At 44.7% G+C, this 26,389-nt stretch overlaps 1 protein-coding gene across 1 annotated transcript in view; it reads left to right on the forward strand.

Annotated features, from left to right (window-relative positions):
* Window positions 1–26,389, forward strand: part of lrmda (leucine rich melanocyte differentiation associated) — a 272,644-nt gene that overhangs the window by 240,200 nt on the left and 6,055 nt on the right. The window contains exon 6 of the mRNA XM_083658129.1: window positions 1,478–1,562. Within this exon, the coding sequence (XP_083514255.1) occupies window positions 1,478–1,562 (85 nt within the window). The remainder of the gene's footprint in view (window positions 1–1,477; window positions 1,563–26,389) is intronic.

Below are 26,389 nucleotides of genomic sequence, written 5' to 3' on the forward strand. Positions count from 1 at the left end.
CCTGTTGAATTTTTATGTTGGATGGTGGTGATTTCTTCTGAGACCCAGGTCCACCAGGACCTAGTAGGCATTGCAGTTGAGGAATGGCTCTGTTTGGGCATGATGTCCTGATATATTTCTCCTCATACGGGAAAGGGCAGCTCTGACTTTGTAATTGGTTGTTGTCCAATGTTCTACCTCTTGTACTACACAAGTACAGCATCACAACTACGTGGGGGGGGGGGCAATCTTTGATATTCCATAGCAGGTTTCAGACGCGCAGACAGCACACAGGTCTGCTGTCAAATCTACATTTCTATTTCCAAGCCATTTCCACGCAACATCCCACTAGCATCTATGTAGTAAGCTCTCAAAATAGGTTTATTTTGCCATTTGTCTCGTTGGGGCGTAATATGAGACACATGCTGGCCGGACCTTAATGCCTTTCAGAGATGTTATCTGAAAGCACATAATGTGATCGTTTTCAATTCACTTTGCTCCATGAAGAATATGCTTCCATTTAACAGCGTCGGACTATTCCATTTCTCAAGGTTATGCATGGCCATGTTAGAGGAACAACAATGAAAGTGGGGGGAAAATGCAGCTCTCCAAACCATCTCTAATATGTATTTGTCAGTTGGCTCTCTGGCTATGATTAAAGGCCTAGTGAATTCCTTCCTGCAGGAGAGGAAAAGTCTTTCTGCAAAGGCATCAGATATGGCCGTGTGGTGATAAACTGCCTGCTACCACCGGCTAAAAGGCTAAGGAAAGGCTAAGGATGTGTTGGACCTTGAAAGTGTACCAAAAGAACAACAACAACACAAGAAACTCTTGACCTGTTTTGGGGGAACGTGCTGTTGTGAGAGTCAGACTATTTTCTCAGACTCTCGGCAGCATTTGTCACGACTTGTTTAGCTTGAACTTCTACGTTTGCCGACGATCAATAACCTCATTCCAGTCGCGCACCGCGGGAACCTATGGCAACACCGTTACGTCATACATTCTAACTTTTGCAACATTAAATCAAGATAGCCCGTTTAAAGAGAGCCGAGCATTTCAGCTCCCAGAAGGTTATTCCATGCCATCTGTTGTTGGACTGCCCCCACATAACAGCGCTACTACATTGGGGCTTGTCGGAGTGAGTGACATCTACCCTTTAGTTGACCTCTCCATGAGGTCATGGCTGACTGAAGGGGAGGGCCTCCGCTGACCCCCCCCCCCCTCAAACCAGGTAGTAGATCAGATCATCAAAGGCAGGGCTGCACCTCATCTCTTCCCCTCCACAACACATGAGAAGTAATGAAACCTGACCTGCCACATTCTGCCATAAAGCATGAGGACTGCTCCCAACATTTCCTGTAGCACTCCCAGAGGATTTATGACACTCGCACTCATGCAGCCACAGTGAGGAATCCTTGTCATTTTAAACCTTGTTGAACCTCTCTCGTCAATATGGATTCTGTGTTTTTTTTTCTTCCCCTTTTTTTCTTCCTCCCAGATACCTCTGGAGGCCAGATCTGAGAGCTACCCATTGCCCTACACCCCTCTACCCCGAGGGTCCAAAGATGCCAAGAATCACAAAGGTAAGGAAAAGCCTAGTGTTTCCCCTACCATTCTACAGGCCTGGTGGGCCCGCCAGGCCAACGATGCCCCCACCAGGCCAGAAAAAATATTGCAAAAAAATATATAGATATAGATATAGATATAGATGTATGTATATATGTATATATACATGTAGATTTTTTTTTCTGCTCTCCCCAAAATTTCAATAAACCTTTATGGCATATTATTACAATACAACAATACTAGTGTTGACAGTAATAGAAGATGCCAAATCATTCAAAACAGCATTTTGCTTTTAGGAGCATTGTGCCAGCGTGCAGCGCTGTTCCAAAATGTGTCAACGTGTGTCGTTGCCTTGGAAACGCACATCCCATAATACAACTGTTCACATCCCATAATACAACTGTTCACATCGCATCCCATAATAGCATGATGATACTTGGGATGCCATTGCGAACATAGATGCGAACAGGTTAGCTAAAAGTTTAGCGTCGCCAGCGAGGGCCCCCACCGTTGCGGTCGGGGTACGTTTCGAAATCCCTCCAGGCCTGAAAGATTTTCTAGGGGAAACACTGGAAAACCCCATTCCTAACCTTTCCACACAGGCTCATCTCTAATATAAATATCATATAAATAGTCTATGCAAGATAAACAAGATGCAACACAATATAGTGCCATGCACTCGATACAGAGCCAGGCTCATGGATTAGGTAAATATAAAAGCCATAACCCCTCTACAGTGGAAGGGAGTGGGAACGTAGTGAACTTGAAAATTGAGTCAAAGTTATGTTCTTCTTATTGATCTCATCTCATCTGCGCCATGTGTTGTTGATAGTGGGAATAAACGGGAGTAATCTAGGTTCACTCTATTGATGTGAATGCATGCGTGGGAGCACGCGTGAGCCGTCCTTGATCTGTTGATACGAGACATTGATTGGGCTTTATGTTGACCTCATATACTGTATATTCTTCAGTTGACGACGTGGTTATTTTGTAACTTCCCGAGATCAAACAATGCATCACACACACGCAGAACGCATCGCATCAATTAAAAATAACAAGACCTTCGTAACAAGAAGTTGACATTAAATAGCAATGAAGGACATCCAGTAGACTGCTTTTGTGGCAGGTGCTCTACAGAAACTCCAGTAAAATAAAGATTTACATGTCACCCGAATACATTTGCACTGAGCTTCCGCTGACATTGTGAACTCTGTTCTAGAGTCAGTGGTGGTGCAGGATACTACAGTAGGTGTATAAGAGATAGCATTTATGTGTGTCTGTGGGTGGGTGTGTCCTGTGTGTGGCCATAGACAGTAACAGCGAGAGCAGGTCTTAGGCCTGAGACATTCATCATAGCCTTTGTCTTCACAATGCAAAACATTGGTGACGGGCTGACCGCCATGCAAGTCGCACACAAGAGGTCAATAGTGAGCAGCTCAGCACTTCACAGATTAGACCCCCCCCCCCCCCCCCCCAGGTCAATGCCCCTCCCCCCCACGGTGCCAAGGACAGATGTACTGTATGATGTCCTGGAAGCCTGAAAGACCCGGCGCTTTGTCAAAATCACACCTGGCTAAGAACAGTCCATTAAAAGGTGAGAGCATCTGACACATGAAATATTCTCCCCTCCGTCTCCGACCTGAGTGCCGCTGACAGTCGCCATTTGTTATTTTTATGATGCGGCCGGCCGGCCGGCACTGCAGCCTTAGATAACACAGCCCTCATCTTCGCCCCGCTCCTCCTCCTCCTCCTCCTCGCTACTGTACCACCCCCCACTCCCTGTGTTTATATAGTGCCCCAGACATGAGTCCTCCTAAAGCCCGGAAGCTATAGCATCGCCTGCTTCCCTTTGTCTCAAAGTCAATGGGGGTTTTGGTTAGATGTCTGGAATAAGCTCTGTGGTTAACAAAGGTTTATGAAACTGAGACCTTTGTGTTCAGCAAGATCATCTTCACAAATGAACACACCACTTTTATGATTTTTGAAGTGTTTTTTTGAAAATCGCGTTTTTTGACGATTGCATTTCTTCTTCAGAAATCATAACATTTGTGAAGATCAACTTGCCGAACACAAAGGTTGCAGTTTCATAAGCTTTTGTTAACCGCATACCTTATTTCAGACATTGAACCAAAATCCCCATACAAAAAGCTCATTGACTTCTAGACCAGGGAACCGGGCACGATGCTAACTTCTGGATTAACCTACAAAAATCCATCATCCCTGCAGTTACTCTAGTTAGCTACATTCTTGATTTGTTAAATGTGTTGCTAGGCGGCCATCACAGTAACTCTCCATGCCACGAGAACAAAGCTGCAGCAAACCACTGCTACAGTCATAGAAATGTCTCGAGCAGTAATGCCGTGTAGTTATTAAACAACCGGGGGTTTAAATGTAACATGCTGTTGTAGTTCTCGGCACGCATTATATATATACAGCATGTGATTGAGTCAGTATTGGTTTCTGGTGACGAGTTAATGAAATGGTCCTCCTGGTGTATTTCTGTGGAGTTATTTTGATGGTGTGGGGGTTGTGTAGCTTTAGCCTGGCCTGTGCAGATCAGCAGCAGGTCTGACATGGCCCTGTCGGCTAGCTAGCACACACACACACACACACACACACACACACACACACACACACACAGAGCACCTCCCCTTCCTCCTTTCAACCCCCTCGCCACCCCCCTTCATCTCTCCCCCCCCCCCCCCCCTCTCCTCTCCCCCCCCCCCCCCCCCCCTCCCTCTTCCCATGTCACCTGTGTGGAAGCCCCAGAGCCCGGGTGCCACAGGTAATTACAGCAGCTTGGAGCTCCCAGAGAGGAGGCCAGCGCTGGCAGGTCACTGCCCAGGCAGAGAGGGGTGGAGACCCAGGGACACACAGCTCCGGGATAAGTGCCTGTCTTGGGTGGTGGGTGGAGGAGTCAACCTGGAGGAGACAGCCAGGAGAAACATGGCCCCCGAGAAGACAAGAGAGGGCGGGTGAGGGAGATGGAGCAGGGATCTGCGCTGTAGAAATACTGCAATTTTGAATCAAGTGTTCCATAGAGCAGGTCCGACAACCGGTACAGGAGACGAGAGCGAGGGATAGTGTAGGATAAAGCAGAGAGGACGAGACAGGAAGAGACGGTGAAAGAAGGCAAGAGTTAAAACTGAGAGAAAGCTAGACTAAAGACAGTGTGAAGAAGAGAGAGGTGGGGGCGGGCTCAGGTGTGACACAGAGTGGAGGGGAGTCTATAGTCTGGCCGGAGGATCCTCCACTAACTGTCACGGTGTCACCTTGCCTTTAACTCTGGCCAGCACCCGCTCCAACTGTCAGCTCAACTCTAGAACTCTTAACAGGCCAAAATGGAGTCCTGCGTTTCTTCGTGACGAAGACCGGTGGTCCATACCATATTATTAAGCTATACCAAATGACACGCTTGCGTTCTCGTGCCTTGCCACGAGGAATTATGATTACAGTATACAAAACAACGTGCTGGATTATTTATTACCAAGCTGTCATCCCTCATAGGATTACATGTTTTGAAGGTTCACAGGTTTATTCTGTAGATCTAATTATAGCTGTAGTTTCCAAGTATGTAGAAGACGGTTCATATGTGATTGATTTATCTGTGTGTGTACAGTACAGTGGAGATTTATTTTAATGAAATGTTTTTTTTTTCATTTTCTGTGCATATCAATAAATATGCCAGACTGGAGTAAGTGCGTTTTACAGGTATCAGATTTAATTTGAGCAGGCCATCCCTCAGCAGTGACAGGAGTGAATGAAAGGGATATCTTTGTACATAGCAGAGTAAACAGAGAAGAAACAAAGCCACGCAGGAGCCCTGGGCTTTTTCTTCATGCTGTTGTTCTGGGCCAGCTTCCAGCTCCTCTCTCTATGTATGTATCTTAAATGGTGCACAACTTGCTATTAAAACCCCCGGAGGAAAGCAGCCTTCAAAGCAACAAGAACGGGGAGAAAAAAACGTACTGACGACACCCATGGGACGCCTCACATTTACTTGGCAGTTCGCTTTCATTACATGTCGGGGTGATCTGCTCTGCAACTCCTGCTACACTCCGCTAGCTGCTAGCTCCCCCCCCCCCCCCCCCCCCCCCCTAAAAAAAAAAAAAACGCCTGGAAGCGATCCAAACTCAGAGTAAACTGTTTTACAGTCGCTGCACAACAAATAAACAAACATCTGGAAGCGTTCAGAGCAGCCCATTAGCAGGGCTCTGGGTTTTGCCAAAAAGGGGTAAATGATGAGGAATGGGCTGTCGAGAGGCTGTGGAGACGGGGGAGAGGCCAGATGACTGAGCTGTGGGTGCTAAGCACTGCCTTTTACAGCTCAGCTGGGCTCAGAGAGATCTCCACCTGCTGCTATCTCCTCCTCATCCCCTCATCTCCTCCCCTCTCCTCTCCCCCTCTCTCCTCCGCTCTCCTCTCCCCCCCCTCCTCTCTCCTCCCCCACACATCTGGATGAGATACGTGAGTAATGGATGACTAACGCGCTGGTGTTGAAACGTAGCTGTTGTCGTTATGAAGGGGAAGGCTGTTGATTTGACTGATGACTTAATGTTCTTTGCAGGAGTCAAACCAAAAGTGAGTTTGAAGCCCTTTCAAATGTATTAGGTGACGCTTCGAAAAGAGCGATTACAGTTACTTGATTTGGTTGATCAGGAGGAGCTGGTATTGGCTACTATCTTCAAGCCAGAGCTTCAGATCATCACTAACTGCATGGATCAGAGGTTGTCGTGAATGTTTTCGTGAAGTCGTGTTGTTGAAACTGAACCCAATTTTAATGAAATTAATTGATGCATTACCTCAGCCATCTGTTTTCTCTATTCCTGGCTTAGTTTCTATGCCGATCCCGACTTAATACCTCAGATCTGTTTGATGTCAGTCTCTACCTAGAATGAAAACAATCATCTTTCTGCTGATAATATTCCCTTTCCTCACATGATAAATGATTGTGAGTATGGAAATGTCTCCTCTGGAAGTCGATGAGAGAAGACAGAGCACCTTTGACGTCTCGCGTTAGACACATGTACGTGCTCTGCGAGACATTTCACTCAGGCTCGTAATGATGATACCAGCGGCATGTGTCCCCTGATAAACATCACTCTCACACAACTGGCCCCCACACGGCTACAATGAGCCATATGGAGGGAGCCAGCTTTAAGCCTTTTCCTGCACACATCACAAATTGCTCCAGAGTAGCCTTAGTGGGACTGGTTTTTATAAACATCTGTATTAAAGCAAGAATACTGTATAGACAATGTGTGCCTGCCTACAACATCACTGAGTTTATGCTTATTAAGCATTAGCTAATGCCATGTTTCCCCCACCATTCTACAGGCCTGGCGGGCCCGCCAGGCCAGGGAAAAAAAAGAAGAAAAAAAATCTGCACTCCCAAAAATTTCAATAAACCTTTATGGCATCATATTACAATACAACAATACTAGTGTTGACAGTAATAGAAGATGCCAAATCATTCAAAACAATAAGCATTTTGCTTTTAGGAGCATTGTGCCAGCGTGCAGCGCTGTTCCGAAATGTGTCAACGTGTGTCGTTGCCTGGTAAACGCACATCCCATAATACAACTGTTCGCATCGCATCCCATAATAGTATGATGATACTTGGGATACCATTTCCAACATAGATGTGAACAGGTTAGCTAAAAGTTTAGCGTCGCCAGTGAGGGCCCCCACCGTTGCGGTCAGGGTACGTTTTGAAATCCCTCCAGGCCTGAATTTTTTCTAGGGGAAACACTGTAATGTCTCTAGTAATCATTTACTAATGGTTTTCATGTTAACTACATATTAATTTATGCATTGTTTAATACTTTAGTCAATGGTTAGGTTAGGGTGAGAGCAGGTTAAATGGTAAGATTGAATAAGCATTAGCTAAGGGTTAGTTTATGATTATTAAGCTTTAACTAATGCTTAGTAATGCTTATTAAGCATTAACTAACAGTCTATTTAGTGAGCCAAGTGTTAGCAAGATAAGATAAGCACAAGAGGATATGAATGAATAGTTAGAGGCAGGGCTGTGGAGGAAGCTTCCTGCCAGCTATGCACAGAGCGGGTGTTGAGTGAGGCTGTGCACCCGTCTTTATGAGGTGAATTGACGAAGTAAAGACATGGCCTTATTCCCTGACCTGAATTCATAAAAATGTTTCCCAAGTACTCTTCGCCGCATCAGGGTTTTATTTCAGCGGCGTGTTTGCCAGCTTGTGAGTTGATGAGGTGTTTGAGATTAGTTTCTAATGTGTGTGGGTGTTTTGTTGCCATCTTAGATGTATTTATATAAATCCGAATACAAGAAACATTCGATGCTGATACAGTTTTAAAGAGTATCGTCATGTGTTTGAATGAGCGTGCACACTGTTTCACACAGGCACTAGATATTGTGACAGGATATGAAATACCGTGTAGGTTGTCTGGGTATTTTCCTATACTCAGAATAACACACACACACACACACACACACACACACACACACACACACACACACACACACACATATATATATACAGTATATATATATATATATACAGTATATAGATATATACAGTATATACATATATATGCATATATATATATATACTGTATATATATATATATATATATATATATATATATATATATATATATATACAGTGATAGAGAATAGAATTTCTCAATATATCATATATATATATATATATATATATATATATATGTATATATATATATACTGTATATATATATATATATACAGTATATATATATATATATGCATATATATATATATATATATATATGCGTGCCCCCTCTATGAGGACAGGCTCTCCTTCCTCTGTGGGAGTCAGATGATGTGACATTATTCCTCCCAGGAGTGGATTGGCTCAGCAACATGAATATCCATTAGAGCTGGCCTATGGAGATGGATGAGGCGAGAGAGAGGACGAGGGGAACTGGGCCGCCTGTAATCCTTCAGCGTGCCGCACTGTCTGCATCTCAAATGATGAGAGCTCATTTTTGGAAAGGCAGGCCTGTCCTTGTTATTACTAGCCCTGTGAAATCACCTCCACGTTCTCCCTTTCAGAGCAAGGGCTAGATTAAAATGGCAGGATAACCTCCTTAACTTCCCCGACAGTTTTAACTGCTGAACTCTCGGCGTGCCACTTCTAAACTGCTTTGAGAAAAGCTGCCTTCCACCAAGTGTCATTATGGCTCCGTTAGCGGATGGCACTCCTCTCTGGCTGCGTGTGAATAATTCTGTTTGTGCGGCTTTGGGGAAATGTCAGTGACACTATTGTTTTTACCTTCGCTGTTTGATGTAGTTGAGTGAGTCTCCTGAGTGTCTCGAGTTCTTAAACTGATGTCGGACGTATACAGCAAGAACTTCAAGTGGAAAGATGCCGCTGTCAAAGTCACTGCCATTCTAAGATATTTGTTTGTTAGTTCTTGCCACTGCTGGTATAAAAGTAAATATTTCCCCCTTTGATATATTTTTTTCTTAATAAGGGATGTTTGAAACTCACCTTGAAATTTGTGCCGAACTTGTTTTGACTGAAGGGATCTAAACAGTTTCATTAAGATGCCACTGAAAGTTCACAGATCAAATCAGATGTTTGATAGCCGAATCTGTTGTTCTACAAAGCAATCTGATGTGCTTTGTAGAACATCTATATTACTTTATAATGAACCTTTTTGCGTTTTTTAGAAAATATGTTTTGCATTTTAGAAGACCGAACCTGAAAAGCTCACGATCACACTCGTGAACTCAGCTCATCCATCCACCAGCACTAAAATATGATTTTGTTGAATAAACTTTGAACCGTTCCCTCAGCAGTGGGAGAATATGTAGCCTCTTAAATCTTTACCTTCCGTGACCATTACAGACAAGCCCGTGTTATTTACGATGATACAGAACCAATTGGACTCACCCATTTAGACTTACTCAGGCACAAACAGACGCTTTCAAGCAATAAGTTGGCCTCTACTCGGAACGTGTCGGACAGATAGACAAGGACATGAGTTCTTGCCAAGCGGGCCCGGCCCCTCTCTTGGAATAACATACCGCTGGTGCTCTGGACCTTGGTCCTCTTCCCAGTTGCACCGGTCATTCTCAGGAAGGCAGCAGAACATAAATCAGCTCAAATGGATCGGCCATACCGCTCGAGTCAGCGCCGAAATTCTGGGATTGCTAATGCAGTCAGACTATTATTCATTTTCCAACCGTGAGTTGTAGCTGTGGTTCAGGACAACTGAGATGCGGTCTAGTCTTTCTTTCCAGTCTTTACTTTCAGTCAGGAGTTTGGAGCAGGTTTCTATAGCCCTCCTGCTCTTCCAAAGGTGGGAGTCCATCATGGTAATTTAGGAGAGAGAGGTTGGCTGCCAGATGGTTTTGGATATTTTTACAGCAGGATGGATGGAGGGTCCAGCAGTTTTCCTCTTGTGTCAGTACCCCTCCAAACAAATGGCCTCAGCGAGCAGTCGGAGTCTGTCTGTGTGAGAAGGTTCTCTCTCCCCCTTCAATCTGATGAAGAGCTACTAACATGCTGGCACATGCTAGACCACTTGTCATCCTAAAAGGGGGGACAGGATCGGACCACAATCAATCCTGATGGCTTTATAATTATTGTATATTACCGGGGGGGATGTTTACGGAGAGATCGAAAATGTCTCATATTTTAGATGGGCCCGATATGCCAAGTTAACGGAAACAGATACAGTTCTAGGTTCAACATATTTATCTTGTTGGTTTTATGTAAGATCGTATATCTTAATCAGTGTGTGTGTGTGTGTGTTTTTTATTTAATGAATGATATTTTGGAGTCGACTGTAATTCTAGGGTAACTGATCTCACGCCGTAATCATTCAGGATGAAAACATGCCTTTAATGCTGGTCTGGTTAATGGGTGCAACAAATTACATTCCAATGCAGTGGGTGAGCAGTTGATCATGTGGCTGCCAACACATTCTGCATGGCTTAACAACGTCTCTACATCACCAAACCTCTCTGTCAGCCATGATCCTAACATAGGCACGCGTATAATCACCAGTGCAGTGAAAAAGGGGGGGGGCGACCAGGGATAATTTACACCGTAACATAAAATGGACTCCACTGTGCTGTTACGTGGCTAGGCTATGGCTTGCAATGACACAACAGCGACCTCTTCCTGTTGGCTATCTAGACGACTAATGACACACACACGCGCGCGCACACTATAATGGACTGAGACCCTCAATATTCTGGAGCGTCAGTCAGTACCTGTACCGCCTACCTACCTAGCATGTAGTGATGGTGTAATGATGACATAATGTGTTTCGTTTAGCTTTAATGGACGTCGTGTAGCGTTCACGTTGCATTGGCTCAGTGTGTAAAGTGACAGCTCACGATACGCACAATTTATCATGATATCACCACTTGCTCCGTAGCAACAGCTGCAAATGTCAACGCCTGCCTTGGAAAAAGAGCATAACCTGTTGCTCAGAACTACGTCCAAGAATGGGTCACCTTTGCCAAGACCTCAAGGAAAGTTTCTGCGCCCTCACTGCCCTTACTTATAATTGATCATTTTTTAATCAAAGTTATTAGCTGATTATTATCTTTTCTTTTCTTTTCATCAAGTTTTTTTCCCGGATCTGTTAGGCTGTCCCAGTCATTCCTCCACCCCCCTCTGCCGATCTGGGGCGAGTCGTAGACTAGCACGTGCCTCCTTCAATACATGTGCAGACGCCAGCCGCTTCTTTTCACCTGACAGCGAGGAGTTTCACCGGCAGGACGTTGAACATAGGAGGATCACGCTATTCTCCCCAGGCATCCGAACAGGCGCCCCGACCGCCCAGAGGAGGCGCTAGTGCAGCGACCAAGAGGACACATACCCTTAATCTGGCTTCCCACCCACAGACACAGCCAATTGTGCCTGTATATGGACGCCTGAACAAGCCGGACGTAGTGGTTTTTTAGCATCTACAAATCATGACAAATTTATCAATGCAATGGTGTTTGACTGGGATGAAATATCCTACAGTAAAATGAGTTTTTAAGATGAAGTTTCTATCTCAAATTGGCAAGAAACAGTTGTATACTAAACATACGCACAGTAATGAGCTCTGCTGGACAGGCTGCTATAGGCACCATGCTGTTGGGGTTTCCTGACTCTTTTTTTTTTTTGATTGATTGATTTATTCGATGAATGACAAAAAGTAGAGCACATCATACACAGAAATATAAAGGCCACTCATACATCACCATCAAGGATAAAAACACAATAAAGTCCGAGGACTTGTTTCCATTGTGGTCCTTGGTCTCGGACAGACAACTCAGACCAACATAAAAACAGGCATAACAACAAAGAAACATAAAACTACTTCAAACATATAGACTATTAAAAAAAACATTTAAAATGTTAAAACAGTTTTATCAAAAGCAATATAAAAGACATTTGAAACAGGACCCAATCCCGGAATCTCGCTTCATATCACTTGTATTTTATTCGGCAATTTAGTGATTGAATTATGACACCTGAGAATTTCCCTCAGGTGAATTTGATAATGCATACAATAAATTGAGCCGGGTTGAGTTATTTCTCCAAGGCAGGCAGCACACACATGTTACTATGTAAATTACTATATCAACATTGCAATAGCCTATCCTCTAATGCATAAGCGCATGAATGTATATCAAATACAATGCAGACATTCCAGGTAGGCATGGCAGGGACTGCTTCTCTGGAATATATTGTGGGTCTTGGAACATCGTCCTATACACACACATGCATGCACGGACAATATAAACACACACAAACACACAACGACGACACACTCATTCCCAGATAGTCTCAGGGCTCCAAAGCTATTGTGGTGCAAGGAGCCGAACTCATCTGTCAATTACGGTAAGCTCCATTGGGCCATTGTCTAAACTGTTTTCTCACTCACTGCTGAATCCAGTGATTTATTGTCAGCCGCCTCGGCATCAATATACAATCGAGAGACACTAAGCTGCGATGTCTGAACACAAACTATTGTCAGAGTATCAGCATAGCTCACATTAAGTGCCATTTAGATTATTCATTGCATGGGGACTGACTGTGTGAAAGGCTTGCTTGGATTTTTTTTTCTTCTTCTTTGCTGCTTGTAAAAAGCGAGGAGAGGACCATCATACGCTGCCTCCCAGTGCTTTGGATCTGTTTACTGCAGCCTCACTATCCGACTGAATGAGCGGTGTCCAAGCTGTTTATTCATCGTGCTTAGCTAGACTTAGCGAGACATATTCTCTATAAAACCCTCTGAGACATGCTTTTGAATTAGGGCTGTACAAATAAACTTGACTTGACTTAACCAAACGCACCCACAACATCAGAGATTGCATGGGTCGATCTGCGCCGCCCTGCCTTGGAAGTCCATTAGGTCAACTGGATATGAGTGTCATGCCCATTTTGTCCATCTGACATGTGGGTTTTATTCCTCTCAGAATAGAGTCAAGCCGAGTCTGGCCGGTTACAGGAAGTAGCAGGTCTTTTATGATCTTTACCAGCATCAACATTGCAGTTCAGCCAGGAATGAAAAGAGCCGGGTCACTGAAATGCTACCAAGTCCCACACAACCTTTTAATCTGTCACTATGATTTGCTGATGAAGTCACTTTAAGCAGAAGGAGCAGGTTTCTCTGTCATGCTAATATGAGCAGACAAGTGATTTCACTGTCATCATTTGATCAGTCGATGGTTTCTGGCATGTCGTTGCCGCTGCCAGATGATTGGATTGACTGAGTCGTTTTAGTCAAATATATGAATTTATCCCAGATCGTCGTGATTTAAAAAGGCTACTTTCTCCATTTCCCTCCCTCAGAACACCATGCGTTCACAACCAAACCTTCTGATGAACCTCACAGAGTCAGCTAACCTTATCATATCTGCTCAGAAGGATGTAGTTCTCTGAATATGCGTTTGTGTTCGTATTTGTATATGTTTGTATTTGGGTCGAGAATTTGATACTACTACTGTAACTGAAATATGTGCTTAACAAAACAGTAGCTTCTAATCTGGTTGTCATTGAAAGCACAATACAAAACAAATGATTTTAGTGCGAGGAATAGAGCATTTCAAGCCTTGACAGCATGGAGTGCCTGGATCGCCTCAGGGTCAAATATGTCTCTCTGTTTGACACGTTAGCTAGTGCTAACAGACAGCCCTCTCTGCAGTGTTGGTCGGCCAACCAGTCCACACTATATTTGAGGTGTCTTCTGGAGAGAGTGTTCTTCTGGGTTAAAGATGCAGACGTTTGGATAGCAGAAATAGGGGGCATGATATTGGATAAAGTTAATTTAACATGCCTGGCGGTAGGTATAGGCTGTTTGTTTGCACTCTGCTAACCCTGAGATGCATGTCTCTGGGCTAGCCTCTTTTTTATTGTGTGCCCTTTGATCTGTAGTATCTCTTGTTAAAATAACGAGCTTAGTTATTATATTTTTTCTTTTCATCGTACCTGTATTGTTTGGGAGTGGATTTAGGGTTTTATCAGAGCACCACCACCACCACCACCGTAGAAGATGATGTAGCATTGTAGATGGTATTGTTCTCCCTGATGTAGCCGGCAGTAGCTCCTAATGGCAGAGCACAGAGGATGATATTAAGATAACCTTGGGGAGAGAAGCGATATAACGCGGCCGTGGGCATCTGTCCTTCCTGCCAGCGCTAACCCACTGTGACATTCCTCTAGCAAGCTAGCACGCACAAACAGCTGATTTCTTACCGCACTTTCGACACAAACACGTGGAGGGAAGAACGATATCTTTTTTGTTATTGTATCAGATTCAGAAATTGCCTCCTCCTCCGTTTGCATTGTGACGTGCTGTTGTTTTAGCCGCGTGGCTATGCCGCGGTAAGCCCCGAGAAATACAATGAACAAATCAAGCGTATTAGCGGCGTGATGTGCAGTCGATAATATTTGGCGTCATTAATTCCCACGGCCTGAGATGACATCCAGCCCCCCTATTATACCCCTCTCCTCTCTATACCTCAGCTGTGGCTCAACCAAGCAGCCAAGCAGATAATACGCTGTGAGCTCTGAAACATGTACCATTATAATTAGCTTTGTCAGGTCCTAGCCCCTACAACCCTCATGCAGATAATATGATAATATGTCTTCATAACCGGCTGACCTTACATGCTCAATATTTCTCCCCTTATGAAGATTACATGTCAATAAAGTAATTGAGTCCTGGGGTGTGTGGCAAGTGAAGATTTAGGTTATTGGACTTTTCGGGGCAGTGATGTACGAGCGTTATTATTCTACCTGTCAGGAGATGTGCAGGGGGCTGAGGACAGTCCGAGGGTGTCGGGGGAGGGAGGGGGGAGAGACACACACACACACAGACTGTGGAGAGCGAGAGGGACACGGAAATGAAGAAGAGAGGAGGCAGAGGAATGGGGGAGAGGAGGAGAGGCGAGATCGTTCGTCACGGGGAGGGACAGATCCACAGTTAATCATGCCCTCATCCCTTCATCTCCCTCACTCCCTGCATGTGAAGGGGGGGATATGTCATATTAATTAAGAGAAGTAGAGTTACAGTAGAGACATCCGTCTGCCGGGACAAAGCCAGGCCAGAGGGGGGGGGGGGGGGGGGGGGTGAAATATTCCACACATCACCGAGGCTGTTATCACCTCGGCCTCACGCCTGATTGGCTGCTGTGATGCAGTTTATCACCTCGGCCTCACGCCTGATTGGCTGATGTGGTGTCGGTTGGGTTTAAGTTCTGCCGGTGCAGGGCGCCATGTAATTTGACAAGACTGGCATGTAGGGCCATTGGCGATACGTTTTGTTTGTTTGTGTATTTGTTTGTTGTTGTTTTTTTTATGTTCCCTTACACATGTGCGTGTGTGTTTCTTTTTATCTTTTCATGGCACATTTGGTGACAAATTAGGCTAAATGCCATATGTCAAGGTAGCATTTTGGCCATCATAATTTGACCTTCACTGCTGGAGACAGAGGAAATGATGTCATAATGTGAGCGTCACTGCTGGAGACAGAGGAAATGATGTCATAATTTGACCTTCACTGCTGGAGACAGAGGAAATGATGTCATAATGTGAGCGTCACTGCTGCAGACAGAGGAAATGATGTCATAATGTGAGCGTCACTGCTGGAGACAGAGGAAATGATGTCATAATTTGACCTTCACTGCTGGAGACAGAGGAAATGATGTCATAATGTGAGCGTCACTGCTGGAGACAGAGGAAATGATGTCATAATGTGAGCGTCACTGCTGCAGACAGAGGAAATGATGTCATAATGTGAGCGTCACTGCTGCAGACAGAGGAAATGATGTCATAATGTGAGCGTCACTGCTGGAGACAGAGGAAATGATGTCATAATGTGAGCGTCACTGCTGCAGACAGAGGAAATGATGTCATAATGTGAGCGTCACTGCTGCAGACAGAGGAAATGATGTCATAATGTGAGCGTCACTGCTGCAGACAGAGGAAATGATGTCATAATGTGAGCGTCACTGCTGGAGACAGAGGAAATGATGTCATAATGTGAGCGTCACTGCTGGAGACAGAGGAAATGATGTCATAATTTGACCTTCACTGCTGGAGACAGAGGAAATGATGTCATCATTTGACCTTCACTGCTGGAGACAGGAATTGATGTCATAATTTGAGCGTCACTGCTGCAGACAGAGGAAATGATGTCATAATGTGAGCGTCACTGCTGCAGACAGAGGAAATGATGTCATAATGTGAGCGTCACTGCTGGAGACAGAGGAAATTATGTCATAATGTGAGCGTCACTGCTGGAGACAGAGGAAATGATGTCATAATTTGAGCGTCACTGCTGGAGACAGAGGAAATGATGTCATCATTTGACCTTCACTGCTGGAGACAGAGGAATTGATGTCATAATTTGAGCGTCACTGCTGGAGACAGAGGAAATGATGTCATAATTTGAGCGTGACTGCTGGAGACAGAGGAAATGATGTCATAATTTGAGCGTCACTGCTGGAGACAGAGGAAATTATGTCATAATTTGAGCGTCACTGCTGGAGACAGAGGAAATGGGATGTGAAAATGAGAGCGGGGTCAATCGAGGTCCAACGCTGAAGGTTACACACGTTTCCAACTGAAAGAGACAGAGAGGCAGGGGACACACAAAGACAGAGATTTCCCCGTGTCCTTTTGGGTTACGCCTGGAGATTGATATCTTCCAGGCAGATGAAGCTCTGTCATGACGTGACGTGAGTGATCCAGCCCCTCCATCATTGTGACACGCGGCTCTTGGCTAACGCTCATCCGTGTTGATGGGCACAGCCTACGCCACAAGGGCCCTGGCCAACCTACCCACTTTCCTCTCTCTCTCTCTCTCTCTCTCTCTCTCTCTCTCTCTCTCTCTCTCTCTGTCTCTCCAACCTCTCTCCCACTTTCCTCTCTCTCTCTCTCTGTCCGTCTCAACCTCGCTCTGCCATCCCTGTTCTTTTATTTCCACCCGCCCTTCCTCCCCTGTTTCCTGTCACCATGTCATGTCCAATCACTGTTTGGCTGGTCAGGCAGGGAGGCAGGGAGGCAGGGAGGCAGACAGGAGCCCCGGGTAGAGAGCATCAGAACGGGCCCTGAAATGACTCTAATAACAGGGTCCTGGTGTGGCCCCAGACGGGCCCGTCAGTTAGCAGGGCCCGGATGCTGAGTAATAAGTGTTTGATGTCTGCAGGGGTAAGTGTGTGTGTGTGTGTGTGTGTGTGTGTGTGTGTGTGTGTGTGTGTGTGTGTGTGTGTGTGTGTGTGTGTGTGTGTGTGTGTGTGTGTGCGCGCGTGTGTGTATGTGTATGAAAGAGTGGAGCCGACGCGGGGGCCCGCTTGGTCAGGCAGGTGCAGTCAGCCGGGGGTCCACCGGGGGCAGGCTGTGGAAGCAGACGTCAGATTAGTATTGATATGTGTCATGGCTGCAGGTTGCCAGGCTGTTTGTTTAAGACAGCGTCTCAGAGTAGCAGCAGCCAGGCGCTAATTGATGTCTAGGTCAAACAGAGGAGTCGTTGGAGGACAAACTGAACTGCCTAACAGCACCGTGTGTGAAAGGCACCGACGTTCATAAAATCAAACAACCATTGTCAATTTTAATGGCCTGATTATGAAAGTCAGTGCTAAAGAATTGAAATTGTGCGTGTGTGTGTGTGTGTGTGTGTGTGTGTGTGTGTGTGTGTGTGTGTGTGTGTGTGTACGCACGACGTGCATGTATGTGTATATGTATGCATGCATGAGGTGTAAAACTCCATGCAGTGTCAGTTCCTCTTGTGATCTTTGATTTGATGGAGATGACCACTGACAGCTAGTAAGGTGGCGTTTTGTCCACTGACGCGTGAACTCCATCATTGTCGTTGAGTTTAGTTAACGTGACACTTATGCCTAGTTTACACTACAAGACTTTCCCCCCAATCTTAAGCAGGATTTCCAGTTGGGCTCAGTCTGTCTTTGTTGACGCTAGTCTGCAGTTGTTGTGCCAGTCGGCAGCTAAAGCTAAATCTGTTAGTGTATGATGGGTACAGATTTCTAATCTGTAAACTGCCTCCAGATTTCTAGTCTTCAAGTGTAAACCGCCTCCCGACGCCAGTTGGAGCCACAAAGATTAAATCAAACATGTTTGAATTTCAAAGTGAAAAGTCTTGTAGTGTATTACTGCCTCGTCTGAGTCAGTTGTGTCGTGTATTTCAGTCAGTTTTTTCAGTCGTGATTAAAAATCTTAATGAACCAGTCTTGTAGTGTAAACTCCCCAGTCTTTTCATAATCTGTTGAGATTTCCAAAGTCTTCTAGTAGCGACTGACAACAAAACACTGTCATTGTCATCATTTATCTTTTGCTAACCAATTTTCGATGTGTTCGCTTCTAACTATCTTCTAACTATCTTCTAACTAACTTCTAACTATCTTCTAACTATCTTCTAACTAACTTCTAACTAACTTCTAACTATCTTCTAACTATCTTCTAACTAACTTCTAACTATCTTCTAACTAACTTCTAACTATCTTCTAACTAACTTCTAACTATCTAGGCGTGTTCAGCGTCTCAGTGCCCTCTGAACACAATGCTCTTTCAACACATACTAGACATCAGAAGGAATAGCTTGCCCAGCACCTTTTCATTGATGGAGCCACCGTTGTCCTTTCTAGTAACAAGCCCCTTCCCTTTGAACACTTTAATGTGCTCGTAATTGACCTGACAAAGGGCTTCATTATGCAGTCTCTTTCATGCTGTTTTGCCTGATAATTATTATTTAATGTGTTGGGATGGAAGGGCGTCATTAATTCATCCCTTCCTCCAATGTCAAAGAGATGATGGCGCTGAAGTTATCACTCTCTGCTGATTCATATTACGCTCTCTCTCTCTCTCTCTCTCTCTCTCTCTCCTCTGTTATTGAATCCTGTCCTCAGTGATTAAACCTCCATTGAGCGACTCGCCGTCCGGCTCTTATTAACGGCACCATTACCCGGACGCTAGCCACGGCGCTAATTGCGGTTTTCACTTTTTCCTCTCTTTTTTCGGTCAGGGGGGTTTGAGCCACTTATCTGTGCTTTTTCTTTTAATTAGAAAATCCCGCGCGTAATGATGAGCGCGATCGATCAGTGTCAGGCCGCTCGCGCACACGCGTGTGTGTTTCAGTGTGTGTGTGTGTGTGTGTTGACACAGAGACAATGAGCACTTGTGATTACCACAGTGTCATTAGTGATTTCATGCACCTTCAAGGAGAGACGAACCTTCTCGATAGCTCTGCTCTGCAGCAGTAAATGAGCCACTTGTCATAATTGTGCTGACAGGAGAGTTTGGGGGTTCTCTCTCCTATGCAAAGTGCATGTTGTTGTCGGGCCTGTGGTGGTGCTGTTGGCTAGAAACGAGATGATAGCGGAAGCCGGTCCAAAGGGGATTAGAAGAAGAAGTGTGTTAAACCACCCTCTCTCCTCTTATCTACACATGCCAGAGCGACTGTAACCAGTGTTTCTCTCCTGGCTCCCATGTTGGAATAAATGTCACTGGAATTAATTTCGCCGTTTTTTTTCATTAGACCCCCGCAACGCTAATCTCTTTCTTCAGTCAAAATTTATGTCCCCCAGAATTCAATTTCCTCTCTCAACCTCATAAGTTGTGGGGGGGGGGGGGGGGCGAGTACAAAGACTGATAGACATTTATCTGCTTAGAACTGTAATTCAGCCATCAATGAATAATGCCATCCTCAATTTACACTGTTTGATTCTAGTCATTTAGTCAACCGGACAGTGATGGATTGTCATTTTCCAGGGAGGAGCCAAAAGCTAGTGATGCTCAAAGCATAACACATACGCATGCGTTGCTACAGTACCGTAACTCTGTCTATATTTATTGTATGTCATTTTGTAATCTATCTATCTATCAGTAATGACCCTCATCACGAGGCTTGAACAGGAGGTGTCCGTCTCTGCAGCAGCAGCATGTAAAAACAGATGTGTTATTGTTGCTCTGTAAGGAGAATCATGTGGCCAAAATCAACCTGTTATTGATCAGGGCCGGGTTGAGTCACGACCCAGCAACCTCCCCCTGACAGCCTATCAGCCCGGGGCAACAGCAAATCTTTCAACTCTCCCTCTCCTCCTCCCACACAGTCTCCCTCTCTCCCTCCTTTTCAGCCTTCCTTGGCCTTCGCCGCGCTGTATTTTTATCCGAGCCATGCTGCACGGCGTTCCAAAAATCCCACCCCGTTCCATCATCTCCCTTTGTCTCCGGACTTGGACTCTTCCAACCCCCGATCGCTTCAAAACTCCACACCTGACTGTAGAGTCAAAACACACTGCCAGCGAGAGGCCGGCCTGCGTGACGACAGAGACAAACATACATGGCGTTGAATCAAGGCTGAAGAATGTGTTAGAGAGCGAGCAGAATGAGGGAATGATGAAAGTATATATAACATGGTTGAGGAGCGTGATGTTTGAATGGGCTGACAGGCAAACCACTGACTGACTGACAGCAGCTGTACACATGCCAGGCTGCCTGCTGAGAAGTGTTTGGAAAAGTCTGACATCAGAACTCCGTCCAATGTCAACAGAGAAGGTGATGGTTTGAGCAGACCATCTCTCCTCCAGTTTGATGAATAGGCGTGCCATTAGCCAGCCTTGTTAAGCCAAAACCCTTAACGCAAATTAGGATCAATTCACCAATGGATGGATGATAGCGTGTGTTTTTCCCCAATAATCCAGCACAAGATACAGCAGGACATTTATATGAACTGGCAATTTGTATCTTGGATTTTTAGTTTTTAGTTTTATCGTCGTTTTAGTATGTAATGAAATCTACTGTTGTATTACTGGCCTTTGTGCCTTGCAATGCATGCTTGGCTGTCTGGAGTATTTCTTCTGTTGTCGGCAGTAGAATCCCCTCCTGGCTGTCTCTCCTGCCTGCCCTCCTCCTGTCCCTGCTTCTCCACAGCCTCCCCAGCCTCTGCCTGGGTCCTGCCTCTCCACAGTCTCTGCCTGGGTCCTGCCTCCTCCTCTCCCTGCTTCTCCCCAGCCTCCCCAGCCTCTCTGCCTGGGTGAAAAATGGGGCGTATTTCCCTGATGGGCCGTGTGGATGTGGAGAGTATAAATGGCTAATGAATTACAGATGAACATTGAGGCAAATTAATCTTCCTGATGTCCCAGGGTTATATGGCAGCCATTTAAAAGTTTAATCAATACGCTGAAGTTGAGAACATGCAGGCGCTGCAGTTGTTTGGCTGCAGTAAACAGCCAGGAGGGGACCGGACGGGGAAGGCCTGGGCCCCGGGCATGCATCATAATGACAGCTATTTATGTTTAATGGACTAAATATTTTTTATTGGGAGAGGACAAATGTCACTTTAACTCTCAAAGTTATATGCAGCACTTTTGTCTGAGGCCCAGGAGAGGCGAGAGATGTCTGACACCTCGGCTGTTAAGATGCTAAACTAATAGACTGAATGGAGCAAGCATAGATTCTGTTTCAACACGTCGTATTAAGACTCCAGTACTTTCAGGAGAAATAGGCCTTCATAAAAATGATAAGAAGATAGTCTCTGTGTTGCTGCTGTGTGACTTTCACTCTGTCTTTCTTTTTCTTACTCTCTCCCTTATGATACATATGCATGCAAACACACACACACACACACACACACAGCCATTGTTTTGCTTTAATATCTAACCTTAGTGACATAATCTTGGCTCTGTCTTTAACAAGCTTCAGTATTATGAAGCTCTCTCTACAGGTGGAACCAGCTGCTGTATATATATCATATTAATTTATTTCCTGTAGAAAATGACTGATGGTCTTCTTGGCCGACCTTTCTCCTCTTCAGCTTTCATGTAATGCTAATATGAAATATCATGGCTCACCAACGAGAGATCAAGTCCTGCAAATGTGCACACATACGAGCATGTTGTGAGTGAGTACATACGCATTACGCACACACACTCACACATACGAGCATGTGTGAGTGAGTACATACACACACACACACTCACACATCCAGGGGTGGGTAATGCATTAGAACAACTAACGCCCATGACATGAGTAAAAAGTTTTTATTATGGAACAAGTACTTTTCATCTTCCTTTTTTTTTAACTGTACGTCTACTCTTTACTCAAGTATATTTTTGAGCCAGTAGTAATCTACTTTTTACTTTGCTACAGATGCCAAGATACCAGCAACTTCATATACTGTTTATGTTGAATGTTTATCTTATTTATTTGATTGGATTTAAATTACTAGCAATCGAGAGCGCGGCCTCGCCCGCCCTGCGGCTCGGCCACTGTGTGTCGTATACACGGCCTCACCTGCTCTATGACATCACTGATGATATCATCACTGATGACATCATCACGGATGAGATCACTGATATCATCACTGAATTTATATAGCCTCAGCCAGGAAGGATGACATCACTGATGACATCATTACTGATTACATCACATCATTAGGTAATTAGGGCAATCACCTAATTAAAAAATACGGCTCCGTCAGGTCACCCGCACGGGTGTTCTTTACACCCCCTGAAAGTTTCAGCCCGATCGCACGTAAAACGGCACACTGTAGCTGTGGCGGGTGGACAAAACATTGCCCACATGCTCCCTTTTATAGATATAGATAGATAGATAGATAGATAGATAGATAGATAGATAGAGATAGATAGATAGATAGATAGATACAGTAGATAGATAGATATATAGATAGATAGATAGATAGATAGATAGATAGATAGATTTATTTTGTTCTCCCTACCAAGACGCATGAATTCAGTTGGGCTCAGTGAATCACAAGAGTCTCAGCTTTTGAGTCATACCCAAATTATGCAATTGCAAGAATGTTTAGGGACCTCATATGCAAGAATATTCAAATAGAATAGGTGAAAATAACACATTTATACTGCATGGTCTTTGTATATAATATAAAATAACACATTTATACTGCATGGTCTTTGTATATAATATAAAATAACACATTTATACTGCATGGTCTTGGCCAAAAACTGCATGCAATTGGCATAAAGTGGGCATGTCTGTAAAGGGGAGACTCGTGGGTACCCCTATAACCCATTCTCATTCAGATTTCCTGAGGTGAGAAGTCAAGAGACCCCTTTCAAAATGGCCATGCCAGTTTTTCCCTCGTCAACAACAGTTAGCTTAACTTTGGCGCGATATTTAGCCCACTTCCCGACACGCTAGCACAACATGGTTGGTACCAATGGATGGATACCTTAGGTAGCCTACTCTTTGACTTGAGTAGATTTCTCAAATGGAAATATTCACTTTTACTTGAGTGATTTTTTTTTTTGCTGAGTAATTGTACTTTTACTGCAGTATAGATTTTCAGTACTCTACCCAGCACTGCACACATCATACCCATACTAAGTGAAACAATTCAATTTCTTTCCATGAGAATGTGCTTTGTGTGCCAGCCAGCCTCTCCTCTCTGTAGGCTGGATGATGGCAGTGCACTGGCCGCTGCAGTTTATGGCACCCAGGGGGCTGATCTATCCACAGGCCTCCCTATAGCGAGGAGGTGGAGACTCCATCTGGTGACGTTGAGCCGAGCTGATGAAAGGACAGCCGGAGATAGATCGTGTCCACAATAATAGCCCAGGCTCACAGTAGCCTACGCCCCCCAGCCCATAAGTCACTCTCACACCCACTCTTATGAATGCCTGCCCCCCAGCCCCTCCCTCTGCCTGACCCCCACCCCCCCAACCTGTCCCATTGTGTTATTTCAACCCTTCCAGATAATACAGAAAGTTTAATTGCCTTGTTAATTGATTTTCTCTCTCTCTCTCTCTCTCTCTCTCTCTCTCCCGATTGCATTATTTCCCTGATGGATGGCAGCACTGATGGAATTGTTGGCTTGAGAGACCAAACAGGAAGGTGGGACAGGAGAGGAGCAGGAGAAGATGACACGAGCAGGACAGCAAATGAGGGGAATCAGATGAGAGAGCAAATCAGAAGAAAGGAGTGTAGAGAGAGATTATGGGTAGGAGGAGGACACGAGTGGAAAACGTCGAGAGGAGAGGAGAGGGGAGGAGAGAGTGGGATTGGAGGGGGTGGATTCATGCCTGGAATAGATAACCTTGATGTTAAAAGCTATCTGTCGGATGTGTCTCTCCGTGACATATTGATGGCCCTCGAAAAGAGTCAAGCTGATTGTATGCAGGGAGCAATCATTAAACCTACTCCATCTCTCTCTCTCTCTCTCTGTGTGTGTGTGTGTGTGTGTGTGTGTGTGTGTGTGTGTGTGTGTGTGTGTGTGTGTGTGTGTTGATTAAAGGCATAGTTGTTCAATATTTTAAGAATTTGGAGTCCCTTCACCTCATCTAAAAGAAGCTCCAGTCTTATTGTTTTTGAGCCTGGAAAGAAATCTCAATCAGAATCAGCTTTATAGGCCAAGTATGAACAGAACACATACAAGGAATTTGCTTTGCTCTCATAGTACTCACATACACAAAAGACAGAAAGGTATCCATACACAAGTTAAAAACAGTCAGGGTAAAAGGGTACATTTAGACAATAGCAAAGATGTACAGTAACGACTATGCAATAGGTGTAAGGTGTCTGTTTTCAATACGTATATATGAAAGAATGTACATGTACAGTAAATATATCAATAAGCCACACAGGATTGTAAACAAAGGCTTAAAGTATACAGTCTCCATGGTTATATGCCGGTTATGGTTATATAAAGTAAACGTTGTAGACAAAGGCTTAAATACAGATATGTTTCCAGATAGTCCCAGAAAACGTACATCAAATCGTGTGTGTGCACAGTGATTCCACAATAAGCATAAGATAAGTGTTCAAGTGGCTGCTTTAAGTGTTAATCAGAGTGATGGCCTGTGGGTAGAAGCTGTGTTTGTGTCTGGTGGGTTAGGATTAGGGTTAGGCTTTTTGGTGTACAGTGCTCTGTAGGGTTAGGATTAGGGTTAGGCTTTTTGGTGTACAGTGCTCTGTAGCGCCTGCTGGAGGGGAGGAGTTCAAACAGATCATGTCCAGGGTGAGATGGGTTCAGTCATGATCTTTCCTGCCCTTTTCTTGACTCTGGAGGTCAGGTCGGCACAATTGGTTGGCATGATTTTAGTGTGTGTGTCTGTGTGTGTCTCTCTCTCTCTCTCTCTCTCTCTCTCTCTCTCTATATATATATATATATATATATATATATATACTGTATACTGTATATAAGTTTTTGGGGGGGTTTAGGCAAAGGGGGGGTTTTCTTTCTTAAAGCAAAAAGGGGGGTTGTCTGGCTTAAATGCCAATTCAGCGCGCCAAATTATGCCGGATTGGTTGGTCACCCAGCGCCCGCTGTATCGCCCAGACTGGCCCGTCGGCCCCTCTGTTCCTCATCTCGCCCCACCATCACATGACAAAAGCCTGGTTCACTCTTCTCCCCAAGCGGATCCTCCATATATATGGGAGCAAGTGGGCTTTGTCTGTTTGTTTCAATGTTTGTCCCACTGATATTATATGTATTGACCAAAATCATCTTATGACATCACTGATGATGTCATAGGCATTGTGACATCATCAGTCACAATGTTTTTCAGGGCGAGGTCATGCAGCAGCCGTGCTGCGGGCACGTATGCGAGCTGCAGGAATCGATGCCTAGTTATATCCCTTTAATCCTTTCTCATTAGTAGTAGGGACTTTTCTGTGCCCAAAGTGATTTATTAAGCTCATCCTTCCTACATGTATTATTATTACCTATAGAAACTGCAATATTCCTAGGTTGAAAATTAACATACATCTGCTGCTCCCAGTAAGATATGCTATCCCTTAGCATACCCATTATTTGATTTAAAAAAAATGAAAACAAAAACGTCATTGTAATTATTATTTTTCACCATAATGTGTTGATGTGATATTGGAGTAGTACTGTGCATAGGAGGCTCTGTACAGCGAGCTAACTCACACTGTGGCAGCACTGTGGCAGAATGGCCCATCAAGCCCCTGTAGAGAGGACACATGCTTTGGGTAATCAGCTGTGAGAAGAGCAGCCTGTCTGGATGAGGAGGAGCCTTGCCCTGCAGTATCTATCCACCAGGGGGAAGGTACAAGCTAGTCAGTGTAACAGCCTTTAATAAAGACAAGAGGGGGCCTAGCTAGTGCTGCTCCTCTGAACAACAAGGTGCTGAGTGACACGTGCACTACAAAGAGCTCAATGTTCCTCTGCCAGGCAGGCCATGATGGAAACACCAGCCTCCACATCACTGTTTTCATCTGTCACTTTCATGGCTGCTCTCACTCTTGTGTGTACTGTGTGTCTTTGTGTGCACAAGGTGTAGGTATGTGTGCTGTATGACAACGTGTCTATGGGTGTGTGTTCATTCAAGTGTGCTCATTCATGCCCGAGGATA

The sequence above is a fragment of the Poromitra crassiceps genome (genome assembly GCF_964638095.1).
Source record: "Poromitra crassiceps genome assembly, chromosome: 22".
Taxonomy (NCBI): Eukaryota; Metazoa; Chordata; class Actinopteri; order Beryciformes; family Melamphaidae; genus Poromitra; species Poromitra crassiceps.